The following is an 18,834-nucleotide window of genomic DNA, read 5'->3' as shown; positions in this document are numbered from 1 at the left end:
TCTTTTTCTATTCATCTTTTAGTTAGGAAGGAAGACCAGTACCTGTGATCCTTTACATGGCCTCCAAGACTGGCAGGAGAAAGGATAAAAAAGAGAGAGAGCTGGCCTGAATGCTTGCAACAGAGTGGACTCTGCTAAAGGGTGCCCGAGGTGCTAGGTGGTTGCGTTAAATTGGGTAATGGATTAAGACTACCACTTGAGGAGGCCATAGTGGGATTTGAGCTCAGATTGTAAAAAGGTGAAACAAATTGCAGGAAGCAAAGTTGACCTTGTTGGGATTAGAATTCAGAGCAAAAGATGCCAGAATAAATGCTGTGATGCATTTCATTTCATTTCATGCTTTAATAGCTCTGTTCTTCCTGCCTCAGTTTGTTATATTCAGAATCATGTCGCTTGACTGGGACTGATGCAGGACTAAATGGCCTCCTCCTCCTCCTCCACCACCACCACCACCAAAACCTCCTCCTTGCCATCTGATCATAACTGAAATGAAACCGAAACCATTATGCTCACATTTTTATGATGTCTATTTGAATACTGTAAAAATTGCCTGAATTTGTCAGTTGAATGTTGCTTTGTTACACTGAAATTTTGCTTTTCAAAGTTAGGTAAGCAAAATTCCAAATAGGTAAATGCTTCTCAAATATTTGATCTACATTTAGAAATCTAGTTTTATTGTATCCCTTGCTAGTTTGCAGTGTTTAGGGATTAAGATCACACACAATGAAAGAATTGAAAAGATTGTGGAAGATAGAATAAAAGTACTTTTTGTTGGTATTGTTTAGTAGAGACAACAAATAACAAAACTTTTGTGGTTCTGGATTTATAATTGTGTAATGACGTGGAAAAGCTTATAGCTCAGGTGTCATGTACAGATGACTATGAGCCAATAGCTTGTACGATGCTTTCACTGATTTCTTTGACACTTTCATGGGCTGTCCTGCCCTTGGTTAAATAGAGCATTTACAGCTAGAAGGGGAGAGGAATGCATTGATAATCATTTTCAGCAGAGTGAATTTGAACAACAGAGAATTATGTGCTTTATTCGAGATATGTTACTCAATCTAGGGATTTAGTTTGTGATCGTGAGAACAATACCCTTACCAATAGGCCCTTGGACCTTTACTGTAGTCATCGTTATCACTGTCATTGTCATCATCATCATCACTATCATTTAACGCCTGCCTGCCATGCAAGCATGGGTTGGATTGTTTAATAGGGGCCAGTCAGGTAGAAGACTACCCCAGGCAACTGTGTGTTTTGGCAGAGCTTTTACAACTGGATGCCCTTCCTAATACCAACCACTCTGCAGAGTGGACTGAGTGGCTTTTACATGGCACCAGCACGAGCAAGGTCAGTTTTAGCATGGTTTTTACAGCTGGATGCCCTTCCAAATGCCAACCACTTTACAGTGTGGACCGGATGCTTTCCATGTAGCACCAGCAGAGTCACCAAGTAATTAACAAGATAAAGAATTTTGAGAGGAGAGGTGACATTGGAAGAGATCTTGTGTCAGATAATGAAAGGTTAGAGTGTGACAGAGAGGTAGAGACAGGTATCTTTCTATAGAGGAGGGGGTATTGGAGGAGGAGATCTTGTGTCAGGTGATGAAAGGTTAGAATGTGACAGAAACAGAGAGGCAGAAACGGGTGTCTTGCTATAGAGGAGATACATGGTTACCTGGCCAGAGAGAGGGAGAGAGTTATGTAGTAACAAAAACAATGTGGGTTTTGTATAAATCGCTTCTCCTTGAGCAAAATTAGAATATTGAATTAGTATTAAATCTGTATTTCTAGCTATAATAGGATTTTATTGTTACAGACACTGATATTTTCGCATTGACAGTTAAGACTAGGCTTGTACTTTAATATGTAGACTGGTTTAATTATCTCATTTTAAATCTAGAGCATAAATATTTGTAAATATTATATACACACTCAATCAGAATAATCATGTCAGTAATCAGGTTATACATCTGCAATGAAAACTTTGGGCACTTTTATAGTATATAATTCAAGACAGGCTGCCCCTGTGAGCTCCTCTATGCTGATGACCTTGTTCTAATAGTTAAGTCACTGTCAGAACTAGAGACGAAGTTTAGGGTGTGGAAGCAAGGTCTAGAATCGAAGGGCCTTAGGGTTAACCTAGCAAAAACTAAAGTCTTAGTAAGTAGGAAGGCTGACAAATCGCAAACTTCTTAGGGTAGATGGCCCTGCTTGATCTGTAGAAAAGACATGGGCAGAAACTCCATATGATGTACCTGGTGTAAGCTATGGGCAGATAAAAGGTGCAGCAATATCAAAGGAAGGTTAACTGGGAAGATAGTTTTTGTGTGTGGCAGATGCAGAGGGGCAATAAACACTGAAGATGTACAGAAAACAGATTCCGCTATCTAGGTGACCGAGTCTGTAGTGGGGGTGATTGCTCTGAGAGTGTAGTGGCTAGAATAAGAATTGCCCAGGCAAAGTTCAGGGGGCTCCTACCTCTGCTGGTAACTAAGGGCCTCTTGCTCAAGATGAAAGGTAAACTGTATGATGCATGTGTGCGAACTGTCATGCTACACAGCAGTGAAACAGGATTCATGACTGCTGAGGACATGCATAGGCTTGAAAGAAACGAAGCTAGTATGATCCACTGGATGTGTTATGTCAGTGTGTATACATGACAGAGTGTGAGTACCCCGAGAGAAAAGCTGACATAAGAAGCATCAAATGTGGTGTGCAAGAGAGATGACTACTGGTATTGTTATGTGTTATGTATGGATGAGGACAGCTGTGTGAGGAAGTGCCACACCCTAATTGTGGAAGGAACCAATGGAAGGGGTAGACCCAGGAAGACATGGAATGAGGTGGTGAAGAATGACCTTCGAATGTTGGGCCTCACAGGCAATGACAGGAAACCGAGACCTTTGGCGATATACTGTGATTGAGAAGACCCGGCAACTAGAGTGAGATCGCAACCATGGCCGATGCCAGTGTTGCATATCCGGCCCATTTAAAATTACCCTTGATACATCGGGCGATATGATATGCTTGAGAAGACCTGTTGAGTCAAGTAAAACCAAAATCGTAGCTGTGGCCAGTGCCCCCTGACTGGCTCCCATTCTGGTGGCACGTAAAAAACACTACATGAACGTGATCGATGCCAGGGCTGCCTGACTGGTTCCTGTACTGGTGGCACATAAAAAGCACCATCTGAACGTGGCTGATGCCAGTCCTCTCTGACTGGCTCCTGTGCCAGTGGCATGTAAAAAGCACTGGGATGAGGTGGTGAAGGATGATGTTTTGAGTGTTGGGGGCCTCACAGAGGCAGTGACAGGAGACTGAGACCTTTGAAGATATGCTGTGATTGAGAAGACCTGGCAACTAAAGTGAGATTGCAACCATGTTCGGCCCATTTAAAAGTACCCTTGATGCATTGGGCAATATGATATGCTAGAGAAGACCTGTTGAGTCAAGTAAAACCAAAATTGTAGTTGTGGCTCGTGCCCACCTGACTGGCTCAATGCCAGGCTGGCTCTTGTGCAAGTGGCATGTAAAAGGCACCCACTACACTCTTAGAGTGGTTAGCGTTAGGAAGGGCAACAAGCTGTAAAAACATTGCCAGATCAGATTGGAGCCTGGTGCAGCCGCTGGCTTTCCAGACCTCAGTCAAACTGTCCAACCAATGCCAGCATGGAAAACGGACATTAAACGATAATGATATTATTCTCAGATTTAGGTTTTCCATTTTAGTATCTATGCTGCTTATGCTGATGCATACACATTGATTCCGAAAGCTGTGTAGGCAGAAAATAATGCTGTGCTCTTGCACAAAATAATTAAATTCAGAACAGCCAGATGGCTCGGAGGCTTATGGTCAAATTTATTGCTATTTAAATTACTGCTTTGTCAAAATGTAAAATGAAATGTAAATTCATGAAAGCACACCAAAATTCTTTCATTATTTATGAATTTACATTTTCTCAAAATGCTATGCGGTGAAATGGGTGAATCATTTGAGTGTCAGACAGAACGAAACTGTTTGTCCTGAGCTCAAACCCTGCTAAAACCAACTTGCCTTTTACCTTTACATGGTTAATACAATAAAGCACTGGTCAGATAGGCTGATTTCTAAAATACATCTAAGATGTTAATAGAACAGAAGACTAAGTTGTGTGTATATTAAATACTTGTGACTTAGTAAAACCATTACAAATTAGAAGTAACATATATAATACATACATATATATATATATATATATATATATATTTACTCTTTTACTTGTTTCAGTCATTTGATAGTGGCCATGCTGGAGCACCGCCTTTAGTCGAGCAAATCGACCCCGGGACTTATTCTTTGTAAGCCCAGTACTTCTTATTCTATCGGTCTCTTTTGCCGAACCTCTAAGTGACGGGGACGAAAACACACCGGCACCGGTTGTCAAGCAATGCTAGGGGGACAAACACAGACACACAAACACACACACACACACACATACATATATACGATAGGCATCTTTCAGTTTCCATCTACCAAATCCACTCACAAGGCATTGGTCGGCCCGAGGCTATAGCAGAAGACACTTGCCCAAGATGCCACACAGTGGGATGGAACCCGGAACCATGTGGTTGGTAAGCAAGCTACTTACCACACAGCCACTCCTGCGCCTATACATATATATATATATAATCTATCAACTCACTGCATCAAATTACATATAATCAACAAAATTTGTGTTTTTAGTTTTATAAATCTCAAAAAATGTCATCATTATCATAAGCTAATGATATATGGATATCTGCTGACTCCTGTATCATTAGCTAATGTTTTAACAACTGCAGTGAGAACGATCAATGATACAGTGCTTATAAATCTCTACTATATTGATCCATTGCAGCTGTGTATTTAAAATGATTGTAGAATCAGGAACAGGGGATGCAGGGAGTGCAAGTGCACCCCCTAAAATTTTTGTGGTGGAGGCAATGAAAATGCCTTGAACAGCGTCCTGAAAAGCTTCATTGCCAAAATGAACAAGCATAGAAACATTTTTGCGTTGATCTCAAACATCACTTTTCTATTATTGTGTTTATCTGATTTGTTTGATGTACAAATATAATAATAATTACTATTATTATACTTGTGTTTATTTTGATATTGAGATTGTAAAAATATTGACCTTGCTTGTAAAAAAAAAATAAATTTAGATTTAAGTTTTGCACCCTCTAAGCAAATTTCATTCCTGCACTTATGAAAGTGAGAGAACCACTGTGTGGTTATTTGATTTACTGGAAATAGTAACCAAATCACTATCAAATGAGATCTTGCAATCCCAAATGCATGTCCCAATAAAAGGTGGTGAAGTGATAGCTACAGTGTCTTTGATAAAAGATCTTGATCAAAGCTGACCTGCGGTTAACCACAGTGGCTTATATGATAATACTCAAGATGTTTTATCAATTGGGCAAAAATAATTACAATAAGGTGTATTGATAGATGACTCATAACTCTGATGACATTATATATTAAGTCATTTCTAATTATGCCTCAAGATAATTGCTGGGTTAACTTTTTATGTGGGATATCTTGAGGTTATTTATAGCAAGGGTAAGACTATAGTTAGGGGTGTCACAGTTAAGCTTTCTGGACTGCCTTTGATTATATGATTGCTTGATCTGCATTGAGTCAAACAATGACACCAACAATAGGTGATGAATTGACCATAGTCTTTTCTTTTTCTTTTTTTTAAAGCCTGGTACTTATTCTAAGTTATAGCAACATAAACAAACCAACACTGGTTGTCATGCAGTGATGGGGAACAAACACAGACACAAAGACATGTATATGTATGTATATATTTATACATACATACACATATCCAAACATACATACATACATGCACAAAGGGGATTCTTTCAGTTTCCATCTACCAAATCCACTTACAAGGCTTTTGTCAGCCCAAGGCTATAATAGGAGACGTTTACTCAAGGTTCCACACAATGGGACCGAACCCAGAAATGTATTGGGAAGCGCATGTAAAACACATTATACACCACACCCATACACCCACCACCCACACACACCTCCACCACCTGCACGCAATAGCTCTTTAAGAAAATAATCTTTCATTATTAAACTGGTGGTTCAAACATAAAAAGCCTTTAGGTAAAATTATTGTTAATCAATGAATAGAATGACCTCGAAATTCTTGTATGTCTGTAGGCACCTCTCATGGGTTAATTTAAAAATTTTTATGGAGTAGGTTGGTGGGTTGAGTTGATAGAGTGTGGTATAAAATGCTATGTCATCTTGTTTGTATGTGAAGTGTAAAACATACAAACCAATTTTATTGTGTACAAATTTTATGTTATCATCATCATTATTGTTTAACGTCTACTTTCCATGCTGGCATGGGTTGGATGGTTTGACTGAGGACTGGTGAGCCAGAGGCTGCACCAGGTTCAATCTGATCTGGCAATGTTTCTACAGTTGGATGCCCTTCCCAACGCCAACCACTCCAAGAGTGTAGTGGGTGCTTTTTACATACCACTGGCACGAGGGCCAGTCAGGTGGTTCTGTCAATGACTATGCTCAAAAGGTGTTTTTACGTGCTACCTGCATGGGAGCCAATCCGGTGGCACTGGCAACAACCATGCTCGAATGTTGTTTTTCACACGCTAATGGCATGTGCCAGTAAGGCGACACTGGCAATGACCACGCTTGAATGGTGCTTTCCACATGTCACTGGAATGGGAGCCAATCCATGGCCCTGCCAACGATTGTGCTTGGATATGCTTTTAACGTTCCACTGGCACGAATGCCAATCAGGCGGTACTGTCATCGACCATGTCAGCAATTTTGACTTGTTTACACTTACCTCAATTGGTCTTCGCTATTACAAAAGGATGAGGTCTTGGCAGAATCAATAGCAATATAGACAAAAATACTGTGTGAAATTTACTGATAGTCTTTTTTAAGTTCTGAGTTCAAATTCCGTCATGGCTAACTCTACTTATCTTTTTCATGTCATTTAAATAAGCCAGTGCCTTGCAAGTGGATTTGGTGGACAGCAACTGCACAATGCCCACCATATCTTTTTATATACGTATGTATACATGTGTGTGTGTATGTGTACACATGCATGTCTGTGTGAATGTTTATGTTTACACATCTTCGAAAAATCACTGAGCTTCAAATCTTAATATTTTCATTTCTCTGTCAAGAAATTATTTGCTGGCTTATGGAATAAGTGATCCTTACCAGAAGAATGGATAAGAGTTGGTAACAGACATTCTGCTGTAAACGAATGTCTCATTAATGTATATTCATCTTAATGCAAGGATCCTCAATTATTTTTTCCGTATAGACCCCCTTTGATACCTATTTTCCTCAAGTGGATCCCTATAGCCAGTTGATGTTTAAAAAATCCTATTATACTTTTATAATTAAATATTATTAGGAATTATATAAAAATAATTGTTAAAATATTTAGTGTATTGGTGAAGTATAACCACTTTACATAAATTTTAGCAGCAAACTCTTATATGGACCCCATATAGATCTTAGTTGATAACCACTGATCTAATGCATTTAACCTATGTTAGTATGAGAAAATATGTAAAAATGAAGAGTATTGGAGTTCACATGACATAAGTGATTGTTTTCTACACCTTATTTGTGGACTTATGCTAGTGTGCTGGGGTACAAAGAAAAAAGAAGAAAAAAAAAAGAAAGTCAGAAGGGAAGAAATTATTATTATGGGTAGTGAAAATCATAAAGTGAGGGACAAAATGCTATGCTTTGTATCCCTTTATATTTTACATTCAAATTCTACTCAGATAAACTTTGCCTTTCGTCTTTCTAGTGTCGATATAATATTCACCATTTAAGTGCCTGGGTTGGTTTAATTAACTGTTGCCCCTCCATAGCCTTGTTGTTGTAAGACCTTTTTTTTACCTTTTCCATTTAGACATTTGTTTCACATGACATTGTCGCTGTTTCAGGAATCATACGATTAGCTCTTATAATTATTATAATAATTACCTCTTCATAACTTTTCTGAATATATGCTTTGATTTGTTTGACATATTTTCAATACACTCATTTGTGGAACACAAGGAATCGTTGTCAGATATAATTATGTATTATTATACTGTATTTTAAAATCAGGTTCTGTATATCACATAGCCTAAGCAACATAAAGCACTTTTGTACTTTTGTTCATGGATTAATCAGGTGGGGTTGTTGGGAGTTAGAATGGTGTGGGTTGGTTAGCCATCTAATAAAGGTATTACATTCTAAGCATAATCAGAAAAGAGATATGCCAATTTTGTTTCTTTCAATAGAAAAAAAGAAAGGAAAAAAGAAGCATAAATGCTTCTCATATCAAGAGAACATCATCACACCACACCCCTTCTTAGTCATACACAGCACTTTGTCAGAGATCCCAGTATCACTGAGAATCTCTCCTGGCCACAACATGTCCTTAATATAGTAAGGACAGCATCCCAATGACTGGTTTTTCTCTTAAGGACCAGGAGATTGTTCAACAATTATTGATAGCTCAGTGTGGCCCACAATGGAATATCACTGACACATCAGGGACATTGCTGGTACTGTACATAAAGACATTTTAAACTGTGTCTAGAAAAGGGCCACCCAACTGATTGGTATATAATCATTCACACATGCTCCTGCCCCTGATCCATGGTGTGCAGTCTTTTTCTCTGATTTTCTACAACTACTATAATGACCGCTACTCCTTAGAGCTGGCTGGGCTCATGCCATCTCTACTCAGGAATTCTTGATGTACTTATCTACTCCTCCTCCCACCATCACTTTTGTTGTGTTCAGCCTCTCCCCTCTCTACCCCAAGCCTTGCACTGCTCTCTGTAGTCTGTCCTGTCTTTGCAAGATGTTGATTCTGGAATTCCTTCTCTGTTCTGTTTCTTTTTTAAGTTGTTGAAGTTTTCAGGGAAACATTAATGGCATCAATTTTGCTTGTCTTGGAGGGCTATGAAGGCCATAGGCATTGGTCCATCCTCCCAACCCAACAAGGAGAAAAGAAAAAAAAAAAAGGGACATCACTTTGATTTTGCTCTGCCAGCAAAAGATATACACCTATTTTTTTGTGATGTTATGCTTGTATTTTGGCTTTTGACATATTTATTGTAGAGCCAAATCCACCTGAATGAAATCCTCTAACAATGAGAGGCACTATGCAAGGAAAAACACAGATAGTATATTACAAGAAGATTACTCTAGCATTGGGCATTTAATTATTCCTTTCTATTTATTATTCTTTCTCTTATTAACAGGGATCTTTCAGAAAATTTGTTGGTCCAATCTGAAATAAGGAAATTAAAAAGCCGAGTTAACCATTTGGAATATGTGTAAGTTTCAAAGCCTTTTATTCTGCATTTTCTCAGAGTAATGGTAGGGATGTCTACAAATTTGTTTCCAATATTCAAGATCTTCACAATATTTACAGCTTTATTTTCTGTAATCTTTACTTAAGATATGCAGCTAATATTACTACATATTTTTTTCCTTTATTCATTTCTTTAGATTATGCTACTGTATGTTTATTTATGAAAACTAACTTTCTAGTTTTTATGATTATGGTTAGATTAGATTTCACTTATGAGGTCTTATAAGAACAGAACAAGTTTGTTAATGTTACTCTACTGCCAAGTATTAGATTCATTCCTTTTGAATTCCACATGTAATTCATTTTTATTCATTCATATTTTGTAGTGGTCTTCTCTGGTAACCTCTTTCTTTTAAACAGAAGCTGGTTATCATTATAACGATTTTTGTTTTCATCATTAAAGGTGTGTAATTCATTAATTAAAATCTCTTGGGTTTATCACACCTGATGTCTATTTTACTGAAATAATTTAGCAATAAACTATATGAAGAATTAAATACTAAGCTATTTTCATTATGTCTGGGAAGATCATCACCACCACCACCACCACCATCATCACTGTCATTTGTTGTTTTTGTTGTTCTTGTTGTTCTTGTTCTTCTTCTCCTCCTCCTCCTATCCATTTTCCATTGGTATGGGTTGATCAGGTCATAATGCTCTGAGTCAGTTCTTATTTCAAGTTACTGTCCTCTCAGATAGGTTGGAGGATCATGTCTCACTCATACATTTTATTTTGGGCTTGGTGTCTATGACTCGATGTCCTTCCCAACGCCAATCACTTTACAGAGTGTACTGGGTGGATTTCACTGAGGCACCAGCACTAGAGAGATGGGTGTGTTTTCAACAGAACCAAACTAAAGGGTCCTGTTAACCCTCTTTTCTCTGCTCTGTATTTTCAAGTTGGGCATTGGGGACAGTTTCTAAAAATCTTTGATCCAACAGTTGCTAATGGAAGGCATTGATTGCTCGCTAGGTATAAACTTTCCAGACCTGACCAAGTTGGCATTGCTAACAACTAAACCTCTCTCATGTGTATGCAGGGTGACAAAACAATCCAGCATACGCTCATTTATTGTCTGTGAATAACTGGTAATTAGGTTTTTGTCGAACAACTGTTATCATGTGTGAAATGGGTCTGGCTGTCAGCCAAGTCTATGAGAAAGATTGAACCACTCTCTTCCTTTAGCAAGGAAGAAATGGTAGTCTTCTTCTGGTAGTGGCTGCGGTTGAGGGATTTGAGGACAGAGCTGTACCACTCAGGTCAAGTCTTCATCAACTTCTTTAAGTACAATTTGAGTAGAAGGGTGAGAGTAGAGAAGAAGCTGCTGGCTTCTAGCAAATATTATGATAGATGGGTAACATTGGTGAAATTGATCTTGCTGTAACTATGGGTGACAAGAACTGGGAGAAGGTATTTGATTTAAGTGTATCAGGGTAATCTTGGATTATGTGTGGAGTATTACAAATCACTCTGAGCAGTTATCTCCTTCATGTTGGGAACTCTTTTCTTGTTCTTATTTTATTCTTTGCTGTTTTGTTTATCATTTTCTATTTGTTTAATGTATCTTTACCATTATTGTTGTATCTCACCTGTTTTTCTCAATGTAAATCCCTTGTGGTTTCTTGCTCATTATCTTTTCTATGTTCTCACTTTTGTACTGGCTCCAATGCCTTGTGCCCATATCATAAACAATTATCATTGTTAAAATAAAGAAAAATATAACATAGTAAAAGCTACTGATATATTTGAAAATGAAACTACAAGAATATGTGAAAATATAAATACAGTGTGGAAAAGATTTGTAGGAAGCTGAGATTTTAGTTTTTTCTTTGTAATTAATGTTTAGGCATCAGCTTCCATCTAAGCTTTCAATGTTTAAAATTTCTCGATAGTTATCTCATTTTCTAAAATATAAAATATTACAATTGCTCAAAATTCAGATTTTTTTTTAGCATCACCTCTTATATATTTATTTATTTTGTTTTTGGTTTCAAAAATATTTTCAAAACCGTTTTGAATGAAAACTTTTTTTGAAGACATCTGATATTTCCTTGTTTATTTAGCAAACTAAACTTATGTCTTGAAAATGCATTATGCATCCTCTCAGCATCAAATGTTATCTACTCCATGATGCCAAAATTTTGTCGATTGGCAGAAATTCTTGGATAAGGACAGATGTCCTGAGCTTCTTCTAGCAACTCTTTCATTATTAATATTCTATGTATTAATAAAGTTAGTTTCTCAGATTGTAGTATTTTCTAACTTCTTGCAGGATTCTCCTGTTCGCTGACTTCCAAAGGTTTTAAGCTTTATACATGTTACATATTAATGTCTTACATAGTATTTGGATAGAACTCTATTGGATTTGATGTTGAGAATTCAATTGTTTGATCCATTAAATTATCTGCCATTGAATTGGTTTGTGAGTGGCTGAGCTTTCCACAGATAGGTGCAACCTTAATGTAATTCTCAGGTGGGTCAGTGTGACATACAGTGGAAAGTGAACCCTTCCAAAGAGAAAATCTCTCCAAAGTAGGTTGTTCTTGAAGCTGTTGTTAAGATTGAATCCCTCTCTTCTGAGAGGGAATCAATCGTAGCAGTTGTGTACTCTTTCACAAATCTGCAATCCTGTGATGCCAATCTTAGATACAATTTTTGTTATTGCAAATAAATTAGAGGCTGATGGATTGGCAAAACCATTAGAGCCTCAAACAAAATGTCTTGTGTTATTTGTCTCAGCTCTTTATGTTCTGGTTTCAAATCCTGTCACGGTCAACTTTTCCTTTCATCCTTCTGGGCTCAATAAAAAAAAAATAAAAACACCAGTTAAGTACAGCTCTATTGTTTTTGCTTATATAAACCAACAAGTATTTAGCACTAGTAATTAGCTCCCAGAAAATTGTTTCTGTGATGCAAATTTGCTTCCACGTAGACTTTTTACTCATGTAATATCCTCTGGGTACATATATATATACTGCCGCAACTTCTATTCTCTCGTTGGTAGATATTGTTGTTTGATAAAGGTCATCAGCTTGGATTAAGGATATCTTTTCATACCAGAACAAGAATCACATTAACCCTTTAGTGTTCAGATTATTCAATCAAACATAATGCCTATTGATTCCCATTGATTTGAATTAATCATGCATTGTGTCATATCTTCAAGATGTTGATGGTGTAATTACTTAATGTAGAATAACATTGTAGGGTAGGTGTGAGAGCCTGGATCTGGTCAGTTTGAACATAAAGCAGATGAACTATTTTAGGGGGATATGGCCGCTTTAAATACTAAAGGGTTAAGGGAGACAGAGAAAAAGAGATAATTAGGTCAACCCTAAGCATATTGTATCACTGATTGAAAGGAAAATATATCTTCTTACATTCCTGTACTTGCCAATCCATTCTAGAATGGAAAATATCCCCTAAAATAAACAAAAAAATATTAAAATAGGTGGACAGGCTTGCTATAAAAAAAAAAAAATTAAAAAAAGAAAACAGTTGATATCATACAATAATATATACTTGATAAAACAATGCAGAAGGTAATAGTGTTAAATAATTTATTGATATTGAAATTAGATACTGTTAGTTGGGAAAGTATATGAACAGGACTCCTCAGTTATTATATAAAGTAGATTGTGTTAGTGCATTTCTAATGAGCCACATGCAGTAAACTTTTGGGAGAGTAAGTTCCATTTTTTTTTACAGCAAAATACCTCTAAGCCATAACTATTTAGCATGTAAATTGGCCTTATCCAGCTAAAATATTCTGCCTGTTTTATGTTCAAAGAGACCAAATCTGGCCTTTCGTATTTAACCTACAATGTCATTCTAAAACTAAACAGTTATATCATTAAATCTTGATGCTACAAGATAATTCATGTTTAATTCAAAACAATGTAAATAAAGAAGCAGTACATTTGACAGAATTATCTGAATGCTAAAGGGTTAAAAGTCCATCTTAGAATCAATTCTTCATTTCAACAATTTCTTACGAGGGAAAAACATAGAACCTGACAAAAGAGCATCTCATCATGTTCACAAATGCATTTTCCTTGGAATAATGTGGAAGGGCCATAAAATAACTAAATGGACCTGAAAATATACAAAACGAAATAGGCAGCAAATTGGTAGAGTTTCTGCAGCATTGGCTTAAATGCTTTTTGGTATTTGTTTCAAATTGCTGCACTCTGTGTTCAAATCCCACCAAAGTTAACTTTGCATTTGATCCTCTATTGGCAGAAGTGTATGAACATTGCTCCAGATACCCTGTGGTATTTGTTCTGGTTCATAGCTTTCTGAATTTAAATCCCGCCATAACCTGGAGGGATAGTAGACTTAATCTGTCACCCAGTTAAGCAACATCCTATCTTTTTGGCTAGATTGGCTGCTACTCAAGGATGCCACGAATGGCCCCAAATGTGAAATGGCAGCAACATCAGCCTGAACTGGAAGCATCCAAATTAGTATTGTGGAACCCACTTCATAGGGATGTAAGAAGAGGAAAATGTCATACTTGCATCAGTAACTCAATTGCAGATACTAGTCTGAAATGTATCCAGGACCTCGAGGCAGTGGTGTTGGACTGAGAAGTGTAGCAGTTAGACTTTATTCAGGTAGCCAAAATTGACCAGGAGTAAGCCAGTTATATCGACCCTAGTGCTCACTTGGTACTTATTTTATTGACCCCAAAAGGATGAAAGACAAAGTTGGCCTTGGCAGAATTTGAACTCAGAATGTAAGGATGGATGAAATGTCACTAAGCATTTTGGCCCAGCATGCTAACAATTCTGCCATCAAGCCATTTTCCTCTTGAGTTCTTGATTTAGCAATTATAATACCAGCTAGTGAAGCTGGTATGTTTGCTGGCATCTTGGTTTTTCAGTAGGCTTTTAGCTCCTTACTGAAACAGCCTCTTAATATTTTCATTGCATTATGGAAATGCTTTGTATCTAAAATGTCGAGTTTGTTAGAAACCACATAGAAGGAGTATGACTGTAACTGATTCAGCATTCTCTTCAAACTAGTAGAGTAGACAAAATGCAAAACTGAGGGCTGTAAAGTGTGGAAGAAAGAAATATGTAGATAAGCTATAATAACTGACAAGAGACACTAAAGTGTTCCAAATACCCCACAGTGAGTGACGCAATTTCCCAAGGATTACAAAGAAAATAATGATTGGTTTGAATAGAATGGCATGACAAATCAAATTAGCATCTAGAAAATTAATACACAATCATGGTGTTATGACTCAGACCTTAGTTAGTTGAGTCAGAAGCTGCCTGACCACCTATCTAGATTATTGCTGTTTTAAACTGTCATATATGTTTTATAACTTACAGCCAATCGATTTAGACTTGGTGACTAAAATATCTTAGCTGTCTCGACTGCACTTTATCAATTTCACTGTCAACACTTAAATGTATTAATAAAACTTTATAATGAAGCACCCAGGGAGAGGTTTTATGCTAAAGTTAAAGATGTAGAGAGCATTTTTTGGTCAATGTGACCTTAGTGTCATTGTAGAAATATCTTGGTAGTGCTATTGCTTTTATACCGATCCTATCACTAAATGTTAATGGGACTGTAGTAATGAAGCAATGCTAAAGTAGAGGATTTCTGCTTGCCATGCATACAGCCACTAACAGCATACAATATGAATATGATGTGAATAGAATCTTTGATAAAGAATATTTCTCTCATCATTTGAAAAAAAAAAATGTGTTGTTGTGTGTCCAGAGTGTGATGTACAGCTGTTATGTTGTGTGTGGCGTTGTGAAGGGAAAGAAGCTAATCAGCATTAGTTTAATATTCAGTATTAACCATGGGTTTGGCTTGAAACTGCATCTGGTATTTTGGGGTTCCAAGGGTTTTGAGGAACCACCTCTTGACCACTAGTGCTCCTGGTCTGCTCTGAGCTAGAGTAGTAGTACCAGTTAGGGTCCCAGCTATGGATTAACTTGCATATTAGGGCTGTGAAGATGGATTTGATAGACTCTGCAGAAGAAACGTTCATGGTTCAACTGAGAGGAAGGTGGCTGCAGTAATGTATTGTGAAGTGCAGAGAATAAAATGAAGCAAGTGAAACATCTTTGTCATCCACTGCATCCGTCTTCATCCTCAATTGTCTTAACTTGGTCTTACCACTATATAGAAGATGGTCATGGATGAGAGAGTGAAGTTGACGGTATGCATCCCTTCTTCACTTTAAACAAAGTCACATGCAAGCCATAAGCCATCCTTGTTATTTGTGATGGTCCTCATCACGCCAGCAGATGTGCATGATGATGAAAAGGGAAGAACATGACTGTTAAGTTATTCTATTTAAATAAACTGACGTTAATATAGAATTCCATTGTGTTGTATTTATGGTATATGGTAACTACAACTAAGGTTTATTTGTAGTATATGATAGTAACTAGAATTGCATTTTACTGGAGTATATGGTAGCTAAAACTGGAGTACTGAAGGGAACCTAAAATGTTACAAAATTATCCTTGATGAATAAAATAATTATTGGATGAGTACTTGGACAATCCCTAACATGTTAACAAAGTTAGTTTTGATTGTTGTGATAATGACTAGTGGATTATATATATATATATATATATATATATATATATATATATATATATATAAAAAATATATATATATATATAACAGGCTTGGAAGGCCTGGAAGAACGGTGGTAGCAGGGAAGTGTATCAGTCTGCCAGAAGGGAAGCCAGGAGACAGGTCTATCTAGCCAGAGGGGAGGCAGATAAGGAAAAATTTGCCAATGTCCTGCGTCGTGAGGATGAAAGACTTGAGGTATTTCGTGTTGCAAGACAGTGTGTGAGAGAGAATCGTGACGTGGTAGGAGAGAAATGTGTTCGCAAGGATGACGGTTCACTTGCGCTTAATGAGGATGCAAAGAGAGAGGCTTGGAGACGCCACTATGATAGGTTGCTGAATGAAGAAAATGAATGGGATGAAGAGAGTCTGCCTAATGTCGACCCAACAGAGGGACCAGCAATCCGAGTTAACAGTTCCTTAGTAGATAAGGCAATTAGAAGCATGAAAACAGGGAAAGCCCCAGGCCCATCAGGAATTACTGCAGAGATGCTCAAAATATCTGGTGGTGTCGGCTATAGCTTAGTCACCCGTATAGTTAACCAGGTGATACACGAGGGGGTCATACCCAATGACTGGTGTAGCAGCATAATAGTCAACTGCTACAAAGGTAAAGGCGACGCCCTAGAGACAAATAACTACAGGGGCATCAAGCTGCTGGATCAGGTAATGAAGGTTACGGAGAGGGTTATAGCCCAACTAATTAGAGAGAGAGTTAGCTTAGATGATATGCAGTTTGGGTTCGTGCCAGGGAAAAGTACTACTGATGCTATATTCCTGGTAAGACAGCTGCAGGAGAAATACCTAGCCAAAGATAAGCCCTTGTACCTGGCTTTTGTTGACTTGGAGAAAGCCTTTGACAGGGTCCCCCGATCCCTTATCTGGTGGTCAATGAGGAAACTAGGGATAGATGAATGGTTGGTGAGAGCTGTGCAAGCCATGTACAGAGACGCTGCTAGTAAGGTGAGGGTTGGCAACGAGTACAGTGAAGAATTCCGGGTAGAGGTTGGGGTCCACCAAGGTTCAGTCCTCAGTCCCCTCCTATTTATCATAGTCCTCCAGGCAATAACGGAGGAATTCAAGACAGGTTGCCCCTGGGAGCTCCTCTATGCTGATGACCTTGCTCTAATTGCTGAGTCACTATCAGAACTGGAGGAGAAGTTTCAGGTGTGGAAACAAGGATTAGAATCGAAGGGCCTTAGAATCAACCTAGCCAAAACCAAAGTCCTAATAAGTAGGAAGGTAGATCAATCACAAACGCCTTCAGGTAGATGGCCCTGCTCGATCTGTAAAAAAGGTGTAGGTAGAAACTCTATAAGATGCACCAAGTGTAAGCTATGGACACATAAGAGGTGCAGCAATGTCAAAGGAAGGCTAACTAGGAAAATAGTTTTTGTCTGTGGCAAATGCTCAGGAGCAATAAACACTGGAAATGTGCAGAGACCAACTTCTGCCACGTTCCAGGGAGACAAACTAGAAGTAGTTGATAGCTTCCGCTACCTAGGAGACCAAGTCAGTAGCGGGGGTGGGTGTGCTGAAAGTGTAACTGCTAGAGTAAAAATAGCCTGGGCAAAGTTTAGAGAGCTCTTACCCCTGCTGGTGACAAAAGGCCTCTCGCTCAGAGTGAAAGGCAGACTGTATGATGCATGTGTACGTACAGCCATGCTACATGGTAGTGAAACATGGGCCGTGACTGCTGAGGATATGCGTAAGCTCGCAAGAAATGAAGCCAGTATGCTCCGATGGATGTGTAATGTCAGTGTTCATAATCGTCAGAGTGTAAGTTCCTTGAGAGAAAAGTTGAACCTAAGAAGCGTCAGTTGTGGTGTGCAAGAGAGACGGCTGCGCTGGTATGGTCATGTGACGAGAAAGGCTGAAGATAGTTGTGTGCAAAAGTGCTACACCCTAGCAGTTGAGGGAACCTGTGGAAGAGGTAGACCCAGGAAAACCTGGGACGAAGTGGTGAAGCACGACCTTCGAACTTTAGGTCTCACTAAGGAAATGTCTAGAGACCGAGACCTATGGAAGTATGCTGTGCGTGAGAAGACCCGGCAAGACTAGTCAGGCCATAACCCGTGGCCCCTACCTGGGACGTAGTCAGTCCTCCTGTGCATACCTTCCTTCTTGTGACACTTATGAAGACCTGTTGAGGCAAGTGAAAATCAAATCAAAACAAATCAAAATAGATGAACATCAATGGAATTGTATCTTTGTGGTACCGGTGCCGGTGGCACGCGGGAGGGCCACCCGAGCGTGGCCGTGGCCAGTGCCGCATCGACTGGCCTCCGTGCTGTGGGCACAACAAACACCATCCGATTGTGGCCGTTCGCCAGCCTCATCTGGCACCTGTGTCGGTGGCACATAAAAACACCATCCGAAGACCCGGCGACGTAGTCAGTCCACCTGTGCATACCTTCCCTCTTATGACACTTGTGAAGACCTGTTGAGGCAAGTGTGTGACACTTGTGAAGACCTGTTGAGGCAGAGGCAAGTGTGTGACACTTTGTGAAGACCTGTTGAGGCAGAGGCAAGTGTGTGACACTTGTGGAGACCTGTTGAGGCAAGTGTGTGACACTTGTGAAGACCTGTTGAGGCAAGTGAAAATCAAATCAAACCAAATCAAAATAGATGAACATCAATGGAATTTGTATCTTTGTGGTTCCAGTACCGGTGGCACACAAGAAAACCATCCGAACGTGGCCGTAGCCAGTACCGCATCGACTGGCCTCCGTGCTGTGGGCACAACAAACACCATCTGATCGTGGCCGTTCGCCAGCCTCATCTGGCACCTGTGTCGGGCACATAAAAACAC

The 18,834-nt window shown here is 38.7% G+C and overlaps 1 protein-coding gene across 4 annotated transcripts in view; it reads left to right on the top strand.

The window, feature by feature from the left end:
* Nucleotides 1-18,834, top strand: part of LOC115214104 (UDP-glucuronic acid decarboxylase 1) — a 77,918-nt gene that overhangs the window by 28,238 nt on the left and 30,846 nt on the right. For all 4 annotated transcript variants that reach the window (XM_029783160.2, XM_029783161.2, XM_029783157.2 and 1 more), the window contains exon 3: nucleotides 9,297-9,371. In XM_029783160.2, the coding sequence (XP_029639020.1) occupies nucleotides 9,297-9,371 (75 nt within the window). The remainder of the gene's footprint in view (nucleotides 1-9,296; nucleotides 9,372-18,834) is intronic.

The sequence above is a fragment of the Octopus sinensis genome, linkage group LG7, assembly GCF_006345805.1.
Source record: "Octopus sinensis linkage group LG7, ASM634580v1, whole genome shotgun sequence".
Taxonomy (NCBI): Eukaryota; Metazoa; Mollusca; class Cephalopoda; order Octopoda; family Octopodidae; genus Octopus; species Octopus sinensis.
Note: the sequence above shows the minus strand (reverse complement) of the source record. Positions and strands in the feature narration are given on the sequence as shown.